Below are 18,010 nucleotides of genomic sequence, written 5' to 3' on the forward strand. Positions count from 1 at the left end.
ACCTGGAAGTTATTTTCCATATGGATATAAAACATTAAATTAAATAAAATCTGTATATCCCATCTCTATTAAAAAAAAAACTTTAAAAAACTTGTATGCTTTTTTTATTTGTTTGTTGTTGTTGTTTTTTTTTTTAACTAATCTCTACATCCAAGTTGGGGCTTGAACTCATGGCCTCAAGATTAAGAGTCACATGCTCTTCTGACTGAGTCTGCAAGGCAATCCTATACTCTTTTAAAAAAGGAAATCTGCTGGGGCGCCTGGGTGGCTCAGTTGGTTGAGTGTCCAACTTCAGTTCAGGTCATGATCTCTCAGTTTATGAGTTTGAGCCCCGCGTCGGGCTCTGTGCTGACCGCTCAGAGCCTGGAGCCTGCTTCGGATTCTGTGTCTCCCTCTCTCTCTGACCCTCCCCCGTTCATGCTCTGTCTCTCTCTCTCAAAAATAAATAAACATTAAAAAAAAAAAGTCCTCTTCACGCTGCCCTGTTTGATTTTTTTTTTTTAAAGTCTATTCTTGGACCTTTGAATTTCTAAGTGAATCTTAGAACAAATTTAGTATCTACAACAACAACTGATTTTTTTAGGGTTTTGACTATAGTTGCATATGATCATAATCAATATGAAAAGAATGAACGCCTTACAATACTGAGACTTTTTTGTACAAGGCCTATCTAGTTAGGTATTTAATATTATCCAATAAGGCTGTATTCTTTCCTGTATAAAAGCTCTTAAAGATATTTTGTTAGATATATTCACGTGCACTTCCTATTTTTGAGGAAAACATAAATAATAGCTTTAAATTCTTTTGCTTGTTTTTGACATACATAAGCACAATGGATTCTTTATTAATAGCTTCATGTCCAGCACCCTCACTAAACACTTAGTTCTATATGTTGTCCCTGTTATGTTTTTTTTTTTTTCCATTACCTTCTTTTTTATTCACCCGGTATGTTTTTGTAATTTTACTTCTTCCCCTTTACTAATTTAGAAGTTACACCATTTCTATTCTTTTAAAGGTTGTCACATAAGTTACAATATGTGGGGCACCTGGGTGGCTCAGTTGGTTGAGCGTCTGACTTCGGCTCAGGTCATGATCTCATTGTCTGTGAGCTCGAGCCCTGCATCGGGCTCTGTGCTGACAGCTCCGAGCCTGGAACCTGTTTCAGATTCTGTGTCTCCCTCGCTCTCTGCCCCTCCCCCACTCACACTCTGTCTCTCTCTCCTTCAAAAACAAGTACACATTAAAAAAATTTTAAAAAAGAAATAAATGTAAAAAAATAAAAATTTAAATTAAAAAAATTAAATAAATAAAAGGTTACAATACGCATACTTACCTTATCCAAGTCCAAAGATAATCATCACCTTTCCACCTTCCCTAATGACTGAGGAACTTAGAACACTACTTCATTCACCACTACTACCTTTCATCCCCAGATTTATATGCTATATTTAAAATTTTTTAAACCCATAAGACATTATAGTCTTATACATTTTACATTTATTTAGATTTGTCCTCATTTTTACCATTTTCTGTGCTCTTCATATTTTGCATCTCAGACCTGAGATCATTTTTCTTTTGTCTCAAGTATATATTTTTGTGTTTTTATTAGCAAGGTTCTGATGGCAACTATCTCAGTCTTTGTCTGAAAATGTCTTTATTTTAGCCTTATTCTTGAAAGATATTTGTGCTATGTAGGGATTCTGGATTGACATTTACTCTCTCTCAGCACATTAAAGATACCATTTCAGGGGCGCTGGATGGCTCAGCTGGTTAAGCGTCTGACTTCAGCTCAGGTCTTGATCTCACAGTTTGTGAGTTTGAGCCCCACATCTGGCTCTCTGTTATCAGCATGGAGCCTGCCTTGGATCTTCTGTCCCCTTTCTCTCTGCCCATCCCCTCCCCCATCTCATTCTCTCTCTCTCAAAAATAAATAAATGTAAAAAAATAAAGATAACATTTCACTGTATTCTGGTTTCGCTGTGCTATTGATGTATCAATTACTCTCTCCCTTTTCCGTAGGTAATTTGTCTAGTGACAATTTTTTCTTTTCTTTGCCTTTAGTGTTCTCTAATTTCGCAAGAAATGTGTCTAGGTAGGATTTTATATTTATCCTTCTTGAGATTATTTGGCTTGAATGTATGGGTTGTTTTTCATTAGTTCTCAAAAATCAGGGGTGCCTTAGTGGCTCAGTAGGTTAAGCAACCAACTCTTGATTCCAGCTCAGGTCATGATCTCACAGTTTGTGAGTTTGAGCCCCGCATTGGACTCCACACTGACAGCATGAAGACTGTTTGGGATTCTCTCTCTCCCTCTCTCTCTGCCCCTCCCCCACTCACATTCTCTCTAAAAAAATTGTACAGTCATACTCTCTTCAAATATTTCCTCTGCCCCACTTTTCCAATTAAATGCACATGACACTTTATCCCTCTATCCTGTATGATTCTTAACCTGTCATGTTTTCTGCTTCTTGCTGTCTGTGTAATTGCCTTAGATTTATCATTTCTCTCTTCAAATGTATCTGCTCTATTATTAAACCCACTAATTGAGTTTTTTATTTCACTCTATTTAATATTTAGAAGTTATATTTGGCTATTTTAAAATCTGGTGCTTTTTAATAGTTTCCTGTCTTATACTGGTATTTTCAAGCTTGTCCTTTATTTCTTTAAATGGAATAATCATAGTTAACTTATAATTTGTGCTTCATAGTTTCAGTATCTGAAATCTATGATGGCCTTTTCTGTTATCTCTGCTGGTTCTTGCTCATGTATTTTCTTTGTAGATTTAATTATTCCTACTGTAAGATGTTCAGGTGGGGAGGGGGGCGGATTTTACTTGTGGAGGTTCTTTGAGGCCAGAAATAAAGTGGATTTCTTCCAGAGACTATCTTAAGTCCTAAGACTGCTTGAGGTTTTTTTGGAATTCAGATAAGGGCCAGCTGGTGGCTACAAGTTCTTAGCCACTATTTCCCTCCTTTACTAAAGCAACTGACACACTTGATTTTACTGTCAGTCCCCAGAGGTAGGGAGAAAGGAATTATTTCTAGGTCATCCTTATATTAAGGATTGGCAAATGAGGGCCAGCAAGCCAAATCTGGCAGACCACCTGTTTTAGTAAAAACAAATCTCATTGGAACATAGCCACACCTACTCACACATTGTTGATGGCTGCCTTAGAATTACAATAGCAGAGTTGAGTAAGTTTTCACAGAGACTGTATAGCCCACAAAGCCTAAAATATTTACTATCTGAGCCTTCACAAAAAAGTTTACTAGCGGTGCCGGGGTGGCTCAGTTGGTTGAGCCTCTGACTCTTGATTTTGGCTCAGGTCGTGATCTCACAATTAATGAGTTTGATTCCCACATCAGGCTCTGTGCTGACAGCTTGGGATTCTCTTTCTCTTCCCCTCTCTCTGCCCCTTCCCTGCTCTCTCTCTCTCAAAATAAATAAATAATTTTTTCAAAAGTTGACTAACTCCTGGTATCCATTGGGGTTCCAGCCTTATGGGGTTACCTCCTATGCAACTCCCCAAATTAAGCTCTGTCTCCAGTCTCCTAAATCCTATGAGACAGTGGAAGCCAAAATTAAAGTTCAGAGTTTGGCTAATGCTAGCTAGTGAAAACTAGCTACAATGCTTGCCCTAACTCTCTAGTTTCCTGACTTCACTCAGTGCCTATCAATTCTTGAAATATTGAAAGGAGTGCTCGCTTCGGCAGCACATATACTAAAATTGAAATATTGAAAGGATTGGTAATTTATTTCTTTCATACTTTATGCAGGAATTTTATTATTTATAGCAAAAATATTGACCCAGGTATTTATCTTGCCACATTAGTAGAAAATAAAGACTGAATGATTTTTTTTTAAGTATTTTAATACGGCAGGATCTCTTTTAACCTGACTCCACTGAACTGATTCAATAGATTTACTGATGTAAAACATACGGACACCCAGGGCACACTGAATACTCTGAACCAGTACATCTCCATAGGGGAGGTCTGTGTACTTCTGTTCATTAGCTGTTACATATCAAGAATTAGTCATGTTTATATCCAAATGTATTTATGCCAATTATCTCTGCTAATTACATAATACAATGTACGTCACCAAAATACAAGTGTGAATGAAATGCATGGTAAAGGTAACCACTATACTCAGGATTGAGACATGAACAGATGTAACACAGAACACATCAACTGAATTGGTAATGTTTTATTATTTCTTGCTAGCTGTTGGATACACTGATGTTTGTTATACTTAAACTCTTTTTATATGTCAAGTACCATAATTAATTTTTTTAAAATAATTGTTTCCTTTTTAAAGTTTATTCATTTATTTTGAGAGAGAAAGAGAGTGTGCAAGCAGGAGGGGGCAGAGGGAGACGGAGAGAGAATCCAAAGCAGGCACCTCACTATCAGCGTGGAGCCAACACAGGACTCAATCTTATAAACCCTGAGATCATGACCTAAGCTGAAATCAATGGTTGGATGCTTAACCAACTGAGCCACTGAGGTGTCCCTAAATAATTGTTTCTAAGAAAATTAAGTTGAGGAGTGCCTGACTCCTCAACAAAGTGTCCGACTTTGGCTCAAGTCATGATCTCATGATTTATGGATTCAATCCCTGTGTCAGGCTCTGTGCAGACAACTCAGAGCCTGGAGACGACTTCGGATTCTGTGTCTCCTTCTCTCTCTGTGCCCCCCCCCCCCCCCCCCCAGTTTCTCTCAAAAAAAAAAAAATTTTTTAAAATTTAAAAAAAAAAAAAAAGGGGGGGGGGCACCTGGGTAGTTCAGTTGGTTAAGTCTCTGACTTCAGCTCAGGTCATGATCTCACAGTTTATGAGTTCAAGCCCCATGTCAGGTTCTGTGCTGACAGCTCAGAGCCTGGAGCCTGCTTCAGATTCTGTGTCTCCCTCTTTCTCTGCCCCACTCATTGTCTGTCTCTCTCTCTCTGTCTCTGTCTCAAAAAATAAACGTTAAAAAAATTTAAAAACTGTAAAAAAGAAAAAAGAAAATTAAGTTGAATACCTCGGAAAGACATATTAAAATCAAGTTGTTTAAAAACTGTCCTTTTAGGTGAGAGAAATAAAAATGAAGGAAAACAATAAAAATTTAGTAGAGTTTTGTGACTGTTTCATAAATGTCTTCAAGTTAATTGTAGTACTTTAATGAAATTGAAATGATCACTATTGGTGTGCTTTTAAAAAGATACTGCAAAATTCAATTAGCTGAACTATACTCAAATCAGAAAACTAACAAATGAACTTCTAAGTACATTTCCATATTTTAGGTCAACATAAAATGTCTATGATGTTTGTCTTTTTCTGACTGCCTTACTTTGCTTAGTATAATACTCTCTAGCTCCATCCATGTCATTGCAAATGGCAAGATTGCATATTTTTTTATGGGTGAGTAATATTACCTTGTATATATATATATATATATCTTCTTTATCCATTCATCAGTTGATGGCTATTTGGGTTCTTTCCATAATTTGGTTATTGTTGATAATTCTGCCATAAACATCAGGGTGCATGTATCCCTTTGAATTAATATTTTTGTATCCTCTGGGTAAATACCCAGTAGTGCAATTGCTGGAAAGTAGGGTAGTCCTATTTTTAACTTTTTGAAGAAACTCCATACTTTTTTCTAGAGTGGCTGCACCAGTTTGCCTTCCCAGCAACAGTGTAAGAGGGTTGCCCTTACTCCACATCCTCGCCAACACCCATTATTTCTTGTGTTGTTGATTTTAGCCACTCTGACAGGTATAAGCTGATATCTCATTTCAATTCGAATTTCTCTAATGATCAGTGATGTTGAGCATATTTTCATGGGTCTGTTGGCCATCTGTATGCTTTCTTCAGAAAAATGTCTATTCATGTCTTCTGCCTATTTTTGGATTATTTGTTTTTTCAGTGTTGAGTTGTATAAGTTCTTTATATATTTTGGATACTAACCCTTTATCAAATATGTCATTTGCAAATATCTTCTCCCATTCTGTAGGTTGTCTTTTAGTTTTGTCGATTGTTTCCTTTGCTGTGCAGAAGCTTGATTTATTTATTTGTTCAGATTTTGAAGTCATCTCCACACCCAGCATGGGCCTCAAACTCACAATCCTGAGATCAAGAGTCGCATGCTCTACCAACTGAGTCAGCCAGTGCTCCTGCAAGCTTTTTATGTTGATAAAGTCCCAACAGCTTATTTTTGTTCCCCTGTCTCAGAAGATATAGCTAGTAAGAAGTTGCTGCAACTGCTGTCAAAGAGGTTACTGCCTGTGTTCTCCTCTAGGATTTTAATGGTTTCCTGTTCCACATTTAGGTCTTTAATCCATTTTGAGTTTCTTTTTGTGTATGGTGTTAGAAAGTGGTCCAGTTTCATTCTTTTGCATGTTGCTGTCCACTTTTCCCAACACCATTTGTTGAAGAGACTGTCTTTTTTCCATTGGATATTCATTCTTCCTTTGTTAAAGGTTAATTGGCCATATAATTGTGGGGTTATTTCTGGGTTTTCTGTCTACTCCATTGATCTGTGTACCTATTTTTATGCCGGTACCACACTGTTTTAATTACTACCACTTTGTAATATAATTTGAAATCTGGAACTGTGATACCTCCAGTGATGGCTCCTAACACACATTTTTCAATTAAGTAACCACCCTCAGTTCCAATCATGTTAGGTAAGAGGGCTTTAGTAGAAAGTATATCTATTGAATCAGATCACCAAAGAGTGCATTATGCACTTTAGTGTATGATAATTATTTTTCCTAATTCTCTAAGGCTTCTTATTTGGTCAACAGATGATGCTAATGCTAATGGGGCCAAGCTCCCCATTTCCTGTAGTATGGCCTCACACTATACCTTGAAAACTGTTCCTCTATAAACACAAAAAGGAAACCAGGTTAAAGAGTATAGATACGTATATCAACAATATTACAAAAAGTATTCAAGACATAACCTTGGGAAAATGTATAAGATGGAATGACAAGTTTAAAAAGCATTTATTCAGGGGTACCTGGGTGGCTCAGTTGGTTGAGCATCCAACTTTGGCTCAGGTCATGATCTCATGGTTCATGAGTTCAAGTCCCACACTGGGCTCCCTGCTCTTAATGCAGAGCCTATGTCAGATCCTCTCTCCCCCTCTCTCTGCTCCTCCCAAACTGGTACTCTCTCAAAAGTAAATAAACATTTTTTAAAAATAAAAAATAAAAAGCATTGATCTAATATGACATTTACATAAAAACAAATGAATAGGAAAAAGAAACAAAACCATTAACAGGAGAGATTTTGATCTTTTTTTACATTTAAATACTTTTTTCTTATACATTATAAATACTTTATATTTTCCAAGTTTTCTCAAATTTGAATGGAATGTTCTTTTTTTTTAAATTAACCCTTTAAACAAAAATTAACCTTTTAAACTGTATGTCCTAATGACAGTGGTGCTACTTTTAATTTTATATTTATGAATAGCAATATGGTAAAATTCATTACTCTTTTTTAAAGCTCTGGAAAGAACGCTATAAAATTAAAACTAACCGGGGCACCTGGGTGGCTCAGTCGGTTAAGCGTCTGATGTTGACTCAGGTCATGATCTCACTGCTGGTGGGTTCAAGCCCCACGTCAGGCTCTGTGCTGACAGCTCAGAGCCTAGAGCCTGCTTTGGATTCTGTATCTTCCTCCCTCTCTCTGCCCCTTCCCCACTCATACTCTGTCTCTCTGTCTCTTAAAAAATAAACATTAAAAAAATGTTTTTTCATTAAAACTAACCTTTTCCAGAGGTAATCTTTGAAGTATTAAAGAAAAGACTGCCATGCTGAAGATCCATTGTTTCTCCCTTCAATTTGTCCACTGCAACATCAACAAGGGCAAGTTCATCGGCCAAATCCTAAAATACATCAAAGTTTTGAATAACGTGATCGGAAGAATGTTCCTATTTCAGTTTTAGAAATTTGAGGAAAATTTCTGTGTGGTTACTTCATAATCAAAATAGAGTTATATTTTAGTATAAAAATGATACAAAAATGATAGTTTGTGGATGTGCATAGAGTGACCAGAAGTCAAAGTAAGTGATAGAATGTAGCAAAAATTACTAATTGCTTTGCCTTCATATAATTAAGTTTTTTAGAAGTGGGTTTTTTCTACTTCAGATAAGAGTTTTAAAACAATGAAAAGTTATTAAATTTTTTCAAAGGACTTTATTATATTTAACCCTTATGCCCAATTTTTAAATTGGCTGAAGTTGTTTTTAGTATGCATCCTTATGGCCAAAATAGAAAGGTGCTCCCCTGTGGGAACCCACATTTTTATGTGGTTCAGAACAGCACATTTAACGTCAGACCTCCAACCTAGGGGTAGACAGGAATATAACCAGACCCTAGCTCCCAGTCAGCCATGCAATCACAGAGGTAAACAATGAATACACTTACATCATTCTGTTTTTTGCTTTCAGTACCATATTCAATAAATTTTGTGAGATATTCAACACTTTAATACAAAATAGTCTTTGTGTTTCATGGTTTTACCCAACTGTAAGCTAATATAATTGTTCTGAGCATGTTTAAGGTAGGCTAGGCTAAGCTATGATAGGTGGAATAGGTATATTAAATACATTTTCAACTTAGGATGTTTTCAACTATGATGAGTCTATTGGAATGTAACCTCATCATAAATCCAGGAAGATCTGTACAGTCTCCCTTTTGCTTACTCTAATTTAAATTCAGTTTTACCAAGTGAAACAGAATACGGAACTATATAGAAGGAAAATTTCTCCCCTCAGATTCCAGTGGCTAGATTCCATAGATGAGTAGTAAGGGAAAGGGATCAAAGTCCCTATTTACTACTGTCCGTCTGACCTTTCTGGAAAACTGTAGATTCTAAAACATACTAAATTATGTGATACACACACACACACACACACACACACACACACACACACATATATATATATATAAAGACTATGAGGAGGATAAGGAGTTTCACCCAGAAGGATCAAATTGGGAGAGAGAGAGACAGAGCATGAACGGGGGAGGGGCAGAGAGAGAGGGAGACACAGAATCGGAAACAGGCTCCAGGCTCTGAGCCATCAGCCCAGAGCCCGACGCGGGGCTCGAACCCACGGACTGCGAGATCGTGACCTGGCTGAAGTCAGACACTTAACCGACTGCGCCACCCAGGCGCCCCTCAAATATCACTTCTAAGCTAACTGATAAGAAAACGAGATCATGTTCATGGATCCAGTTTTTACATTAGTCCATGTATATGTTTGGGTCTGAACAGGAAAACAGAACCCACTCCAAGCATTTCAACAGAAAGTATTTAATACAGGGAATTGGTTAGACAGCTGCTGGAGGGCTGAAAAGACAAAAAGGGAACATCTGAGGTAACCCAGAGCTAGCACTCACAGTTTGAAGCTACTAGCCCTAAGACTGAGGGAAAAAAGAGAGAGACTAAAGGAGGCACTTCATGGAGCCAGGCTCTGACCTCTGGAAGAGGCAAAACCTGGCTGCTATTGATACCACTGAAAGAGCAAAATGAGGCTGGGCAGTCCAAAAGAAACTAGAATCTAGAACCAACTGCTACCACTGAGGCAAAGGGGACTACTGTGACCAACACAACAGGCAAACAGGAAGAAGGTGGTCATGTCTCCACTCCTACCTTCCAACTTCTCTCTAGTGCCCCCTATTGGCAGAACCTAACAAGATGCCGACTGGTAAAGGAGAAAAAGATTACACAGACATCCAGCACCAGCAACACAGAGTAAAGAAAGTTGGATTTGGAGCTGAGTGACAAAAATATAATAACCAACACAGTCTGCTTTTAAATTATATTTCCAACTTGAATTATTTCTTTTCTTAACAAGTTACCAGACAATTCTCTTTTCCTTTTTTTTTAAGAGAAAAAAATTTTATTGCAATATAAAATGCACTTATAAAATGTCCATAGAAGGCATGTAATTCTTTACTGCTATATAAATTTACTGGGAATATCTTATTCATCTTTGATTGTTATGATGTCACCTAAAACCTACTGTAAACACTGAGTTATACTCTATAGCAAATGCATCACTGATTTTCAGCAATCTTGGTTTAATAATAAAGACTATATAATCACATCTATATTCTGATATGTCCATTTACTTTCATGTAGTGTAAAATTTAGACTATAATTGCACATGAATGGTACAAAAAGACATTCACTACCAAATTATTTTATACCTTCATGACAGGTTTAACATTCTTTCTGATTGAAAATACAGCTTCAGCTATGTTCTGAAACACAGCTCTAGGATTCTCAATGCAGTAATTTGTGTATATGTGTGTCTATGTGGGCACCCATGAAACAAGTTAAAGTTTATCTTTAGAAAACAAGTGCAACATTACTGCCAGTTATTTTGCATGTTTAAATATTACAGTCTGATTATCTGTAAACAAACAAAACCCCACACAAACACTCAACTCTAGAAAAAAAATCCTGTCAACCTATAATTATTCTAATATGCTTTACTTGAACACACATGGAATTTTTGAAAGGTGCATATAGTACCTTAGATAAGGCATAAAAAGGTGTTTCATATTTATACTATGAAATGTCCATTTCTAATATGTTTTATGCAGCATAAAGTTTAAATGAAGAAATTCTAAATCCTGGATCCCCATAGTTCATTTTTAAAAACTCCTCCAAATTATGGCTCTTGGAGCAGGTTCATCAGATTTAACATGGCATAGTATTCTAACTCCTTCTGTTTCAAGTATCAAAAAAAAAAAAAAAAAGAGGCTCAAAATTTCTAAATGTCTGTAGGTTGTAGCTGAAATGCAAAGCTTTAAAAACAGTTAAATGTGTTTTGAAGTAAGATATACATTGAAATAAGATTCTTAAGTGTTTAATTTGTGTTAGGCTGTTAAGTACTAAGACTTTCCAATAATTTTATTAAATCTGAGTATGCTTAAAAGTAATAAAGAACACAATATAAATATGTGGTTCTGGAGAAAAATCAATCTTGATGTTTAAAACTCTTTCAACATTGTTGACTTTAGTTTTGTTTAAGGATATTAATTTAACATTCAATCTGAACAGAAATATTTGGCCTCACACTACTTATAAGGAAATGACTTACTTTTGAAAAGGAAATTTTGCAAAGCATTAGAGAGAGAATTTATTAAAGCTGTTCAAATATGTCTTTCAACGTCATCAGAAATCCTGCAGTATAGAAAATATCTGGTACCTTTAAGGTTTCAGAAATTATAATTTCTTCTGAAATTTTAATGCCACTTTAAAAACCAAAAAAGTCAAATGGAAAAGACTGCTGCCATGAAACACTGTTTCTACAAGTTGCAGACATGACCCCACAGGCTGAGTTAAGCATTGCTTCTCAGAGTCAGCAACTTTCCACCTTTACCCAGGCACACTAAATTCTCAGTTTAGAAAATAATCTAACGTGGTCCTTAACATATTCATAAGTAGTATGAATATTTTAAGGTCTTTCTTCCTTAAGGAAAAAATTTGATGTCTCACTACAGAGCAGTAAGGAGGGTATCTTACTTTGAAACATTAGACTTTCTGGACTTGGCCCAAGTGTATAAAATTTTAAGAATTATGTGAAAGTATGGAATCATTATTAATCTGTGAAAACAGTGTGACAAAAGTAAACATCACTATGTCGAATCCTCTTCTACCTTTAACTCAAAAATAGAAATCATGAGTCTTCTATAGCCTTCATTTTAAAAACACACAGAAGTGAAAAGCGCTATTTCTCAAAAAGTACATTTTTTCCCTACTATGTGTCAAAATGGAGTGATTTCAGTTCTCCTGTACTAAACACTGGACTTAAACAAAAACTAGTACTGCGATGCTTAACATAATGATTTTAATCAGCAGTGGCTTCACTTTCAGCTGGCCCCCTAATAAGTCTTCGAATTCCTTTTTCCTGCAGGACCTTTGGGTTTTGCAAAACTTTGCTTATGTGCATGCTGCTTTGGGTGTACTTCTTCATAAAGGAAGTCTGCTGTCAACTCATGCCCATCGTCTATCCCGACCTTTCTAATGACATCCATTTGTAATTGTCTTTCTACAATTTCTAGCGGAGGGCTCTTGCGGCTAGAATGCAGCATCCATTCTTTTATACTGCATGTGTATTCAGGCATTGGGTAAATAAAAACTAGGGACTCCAAACAGTCTCCTTCATGGGAATGTTTATACAGAAAGAAATGGTAACATGTTGAATCCTTGGGAAACCTCCCTGGCAAATCTTTTAGTTCTGTATTTGTTGTACTGGCCAAAATTATAATTTTTTTTTTTTTTTAGAACTCTTTTTTTTAGAGTTATACTCTTTCTTTTTTTTTTTTTTTCAACGTTTATTTTTATTTTTGGGACAGAGAGAGACAGAGCATGAACGGGGGAGGGGCAGAGAGAGAGGGAGACACAGAATCGGAAACAGGCTCCAGGCTCTGAGCCATCAGCCCAGAGCCCGACGCGGGGCTCGAACTCACGGACCGCGAGATCGTGACCTGGCTGAAGTCGGACGCTTAACCGACTGCACCACCCAGGCGCCCCTATAATTTTATTTTTTATATCTATTTCTAATTGCACATAGTTGAGCTGTTACTTAATTTTTCCAAAGCCTGGAAAGCTTGAGAAATAGGAAATGCTACTCCTTGTAGTGTTTGATGCTTATGTCCACACCCACGTCCGTTTGTACCTCATTCATTTTAATTTGTCATAATTCTTTCTCAGCTGCAGTCCATGGGGCAGGAGATGATGTGATGATGATTGTGAGAGCACGTACTTTTTATATCCATGTAATGATACATCTTCCTTTACTGTTCCAAATACTTGATCTGTAATGTAGCCATCTCCAGACTCCTTTTCAGAGTTGCTGTTGTTGCTGCATACAGCATTTTTTGACAAACATGAGAATGATCTGGAGATCAAGGAAAGAATATCCATAATTCTGAGAATCCAACCTGAATAATATATAGCACGGTTGTTTGTCCGCCAAAGGGGTAAAACAAAGGTATCATGATCCTTATCCCAGGAATCTGAAGGCTGACTATATGAGCCAATCACAAGTTTCTCATTTTCAACAGATATTTTTAGAAGTCTGTATTTTCCATTTCTTGCTCTTGCAAAGAGATCTTTAACATCTTCACTTGCTTGGGTGCCGGTCTGATGGGACATGGCCGGGCCGTGGGCTCCCGGCTCCGGATCTAGTGCAGAGAGCCAAGACAATACTCTTTTCAAGGAAATCTTCCCAGCTCCATTTGTCTGGACTGTCAAAGGCAGAACTCAAATAATTGCAAAAGTGTTGTTTTTTAAGAATTAACTATGAGTCATTTCTTAAACAGAATTCCAAACAGAGAGTCTGGGTTTGTTTAGCCTGTTACAATCTTTTAAGAATAGTTATTTGGGGGCGCCTGGGTGGCTCAGTCGGTAAAGCATCCGGTTTCAGCTCAGTTTATGATCTCTCAGTCCCTGGGTTCAGGGGCCCTGTAAGGGCTCTGTGCGGACAGCTCAGACAGGGCCTGGAGCCTGCTTTGGATTCTGTCTCCCTCTCTCTGCCCCTCCCCCATTCTTACTCTGTCTCTCTCAAAAATAAGTAAACATTAAAAAAAAAAAAAAAAAAAAAGAATAGTTATGAGCATCCCAGGATCTTTTCTCCAGGGAGTTCTAGAATAACTATAGTAAGGTAAGAGAATGGTAAGGTAAAAGTAAGAGAATAAAATATATATATATATATATATATATATCAATCTAAGGAAAACTGCTTTGGCCACTTTATTCTGTACAGGACAAGGAAGTAGGCTGTACTGCTATGCTTTAAAGTCCACCTGTCAATAGGGGTGCCTGGGTGGCTCAGTCGGTTAAGCATCCAACTTCACCTCAGGTCATGATCTCGAGGTTCCTGGGTTCGAGCCCCACATCGAGCTCTGTGCTGACAGCTCAGAGCCTAGAGCCTGCTTCAGATTCTGTGTCTCCCTCTCCCTCTGCCCCTCCGCCACTCATGCTCTGTCTCTCTCTGTCTCTCAAAAATAAATATTGAAAAAAAAAATTTTTTTAATTAAAAATAAATAAATAAGGTTCACATTTCAATGATATATGCAGGTGTCATGGTACTCATTACAGCCCATATGTCCCTTGAAGTCAATAAACTATGTAAATATATATTTTTTAATATCCTTCATCACTTTCCATTTATCCCACAATGTGCATCAATGTGACCTGGGTATTTCCAGTGTACCGTGGATTCTAGTAGGAAATAAATGGGCTCCAACAACTGACCTTCTCTCACAATTGGAGTTCTGAAAATCCATGATGCCTTGGAGGAGGCTTTATATGATTCATTGTACTAAGCACTTAATAAATTCTTTTTTTTTAAGATTCTATTTTTAAATAATCTCCACACCCAACATGGGGCTCTAACTTACAACTCCAAGATAAGGAGTTGCGTACTCCACTGACTGAAACAGCCAGGCACCCCATTCAATAAATTCTTTATATCTGCAAACTCACACCCTTCAGTTTTATAATTATCTCTTGAATAATTTTCTTCCCTCTCTTTCTTTTCACTTCCTAGAAACGTCCATGAGTGACTGGACTTCCTGATCAGTCCTCTAATTTCATCTCTTTTCTGTATTCCATTGTTGACATTCTTCTTTCCAGCAGCCCAGTAGAAGTAAGGGGGATTCTTGCCTCACTGTCCAATATACAGATTTTTACCTGATCCTACTGCTTTGTATAAGATGCCTGTCTTTACTGTCTTTGATGTCTTAAGTGTAGCACATGCCTGATTCAATTACTCCAAAGAATGTACTCCTCCCCCTTGCCTGCTGGGATGTGAGAGGCAGTTACTTGGTTGATAAAGGTGCAGAAGAGAATCTGGTGGTTTTCCTTCTCATCATATAAACTTTTAACCAATTCTCCCATGTTTTTCCCATCCCTCACCTCCACCTTGTGAGACAACTGGTACTTCTGATTCCTAAGCCTTTCTTGGGGTTCTGGAATTTAACTGGCTTGGCTTTTTGTCATCTCGCTCTGCCGGTTTAAAAAAAAAGTCTATATAATATCATAAAGCTTTTAAGAACACAGGATCTGTGTCCAGATTGCCAAGGTTTGAATTCTAACCCCTTCACCTACTAGCCACTTGGCCATGGGCAAGTTACTTAATATCTATGTTTCAGTATTTTTGTTTACAAATGGAGATAACAGTACATACCTCCCAAGGTTGTTATAAAGATGAAATAATATCTTTAAAACATTTAGAGAAACAAAAGACTTGTACACTGAAAACTACAAAATGTTGCTGAAACAAATTAAAGAAGACACAAATAAATGGAAAGACATCGCATGATCACGGGTTGGAAGACCTAATATTGTTAAGATGTCAACATACCCAAAGTAATCTACAGATTTAGTGCAAACCCCTATGAAATCCCAATGGCATTTTTAAAAGAAATAGAAAAAACTCCATGCTAAAATTAATATAAAATCTTAAAGGGCTCTAAGTGACTAAAACAATCTTGAAAAAGAATAAATCTGGAGGTCTCATGCTTCAAAACCTATTGCAAAGCTATAGTCATCAAAATAGTGTGGCATTGGGGCGCCTGGGTGGCGCAGTCGGTTGAGCCTCTGACTTCAGCCAGGTCACGATCTTGCGGTCCGTGAGTTCGAGCCCCGTGTCAGGCTCTGGGCTGATGGCTCGGAGCCTGGAGCCTGTTTCCAATTCTGTGTCTCCCTCTCTCTCTGCCCCTCCCCCGTTCATGCTCTGTCTCTCTCTGTCCCAAAAATAAATAAACGTTGAAAAAAAAAATGTATAAAAAAAAAAACAAAATAGTGTGGCATTGGCATAAAGAAATATAGACCAATGGATGGGGCGCCTGGGTGGCGCAGTTGGTTAAGCGTCCGACTTCAGCCAGGTCACGATCTCGTGGTCTGTGAGTTCGAGCCCTGCATCAGGCTCTGGGCTGATGGCTCAGAGCCTGGAGCCTGTTTCCGATTCTGTGTCTCCCTCTCTCTCTGCCCCTCCCCCATTCATGCTCTGTCTCTCTCTGTCCCAAAAATAAAAAAAAACGTAAAAAAAAATATATATATATAGACCAATGGAATAGAGAACCCAGAAATAAACTCTCACAGGGGTGCTTGGGTGGCTCAGTTGGTTAAATGCCCAACTTGATCTTGCTCAGGTCATGATCTCATGGTTTTTGAGATCACTCCCCACTTTGGGATCTGCACTGACAGCACAGAGCCTGCTTGGGATTCTCTCTTTCTCTGCCCCTCCCCTGCTGGCATGCATGCTCTCTCTTTCTCTCTCTCAAAATAAATAAACTTAAAAAAAAAGAAATAAACTCTCATATATATGGTCAAATGATTTTTGACAGGAATGCCAAAAACCATTCAATGTGAGAAAGGAGAGTCTTTTCCATACTGGAATAATTGGATATTTACATGCAAAAGTATGAAGTTGGACCTATGCCTTACACCATATACATAATTAAAATGGATCAAAGATATAAATGTAAGACCTAAAACTGTAAAACTCTGAGGAGAAAACAAAAGTGAAAAGATTCATGACATTGGATTTGGCAATGATTTTTGGATATGACACCAAGAGCTCCTGCAACAAAAGTAAAAATAGATAAATTGAACCACATTAAAATTTAAAAATGTGCATCAAAGAACACTATCAACAGAGTGAAAAAACCATGGAATGGAAAAAAAACACTGGAAAATAATATAATTGATAAGAGATTAATACCTAGAATAGAAAAAGAACTCCTACAAGTCAACAACAAATACCCTGATTTAAAACGGGCAAAGAATTTGACTAAATACTTCTCCAAAGAAGATATACAAATTGCCAACAGCCACATGAAAAGATGCTGTGTAAACAGAAAGGAAAATTAAAGGAATTCCACTGTTATTTTATCAAATTGGAACTTGGATAATGAGCATGTAATACTTACAATTTTAAAAAACTTTTTTAAATATAAGCTTCTGGGAAATACGATTTTCACCCATTACTCTTCCAGGAAGGCAAGGTATGGAATCATTTAAACAGAATGTTAACGAAATAACGCAATCAATGTGTCTCCTATGAATAAATTTAAGTGGTCTAGCAATGCCTGGCTAGACCATGTACTTTATCACATGGTAAACTCCAGGTAAATGTTTCTTAAATTATGTCAAAATCAGGTAAGTGAATATATATTTGCTATCAAAAGATTAGCCCTACAACCCTGAACTCATCAACACCTACAAGACTTCTTACTTACCTTCAATAAGATACAAATAGCACAGGCCATGCCTACAGCACCAGTTCCGACAATGGTGATCTTACTCTGGGAGATCTTCTCTTCCCCAATTAGATTCTCAATAAGCTTCTCCTTGACAGTTGACATGTTGAGAACCTGATAGGGATAATGAAATTTCAGTGGAATCAAACTCCCTAAATTGATCACTGTCATAACTACACTGAAGACCTAAGGACCTACCTTTTGGGTTTGCAGAAAGTTGGAACCAAGGGTGGGGGGTCAAGGGGTGTGGAGAGGTAAAGCCAGGACCAGTCTACCTATCAGTAGTAGGGGGTGGGGAACCAATAAGCTTTTATTTCTCCTTGCCCTCGAGCCACCATTTTCACCCCAGTACTAGACACTCACAAATGCTTTGCCTGGCACAACTTAGCCAGAAAGCACAACACACCGCCTTTAAGGAAGATTAAAAAAAAAAAAAACAAAAAAAAGTAACATCAGAAGAAAAGCATCCAGGACAGCTGAAGTGCGGAGCCCTGTAACGGTTACTCTCTGGACGGCCAACGCACGCACGAACGCCCCCACGCACGATTCCCTTTCGTCAGCACGCAAGCTCCGCCCCCCGCTGGCCCAGGGGCAGGCACCTAGCCAGGCTGTTAACTATCCTCCCCGCCTGTGGGGAGAGGGAGGGGGACTTTTCCAGGTGCCTGGGGTTGAGCCCTCTTCCCTGTGAAGAATTCTAGGCGTTCTTTAAGGTGTGAAAGGGAGGGATATTG

The 18,010-nt window shown here is 37.7% G+C and overlaps 1 protein-coding gene and 1 pseudogene across 3 annotated transcripts in view; both read right to left on the reverse strand.

Annotated features, from left to right (window-relative positions):
- LOC121043685 (L-lactate dehydrogenase C chain) overlaps positions 1–17,800 on the reverse strand; it is a 58,615-nt gene extending 40,815 nt beyond the window's left edge. Inside the window, exons 1-3 of one of the 3 annotated variants that reach the window (XR_005796972.1) lie at positions 17,643–17,800; positions 17,259–17,393; positions 7,762–7,879 (exon numbers count right to left, since the gene is read on the reverse strand). Coding sequence is in view for 2 of the 3 variants with exons in the window: in XM_040495674.1 (XP_040351608.1) it covers positions 7,762–7,879; positions 17,259–17,384 (244 nt within the window). In the remaining variant the exon portion in view is untranslated. The other 2 variants (XM_040495674.1, XM_040495675.1) reach the window with 2 other exon arrangements.
- Positions 11,774–13,540, reverse strand: LOC121043689 (twinfilin-1-like; annotated as a pseudogene).
- Positions 17,801–18,010: the final 210 nt, after the last annotated feature.

This window comes from Herpailurus yagouaroundi, unplaced genomic scaffold (assembly GCF_014898765.1).
Source record: "Herpailurus yagouaroundi ecotype Mexico unplaced genomic scaffold, PumYag 187, whole genome shotgun sequence".
NCBI lineage: Eukaryota > Metazoa > Chordata > Mammalia > Carnivora > Felidae > Herpailurus > Herpailurus yagouaroundi.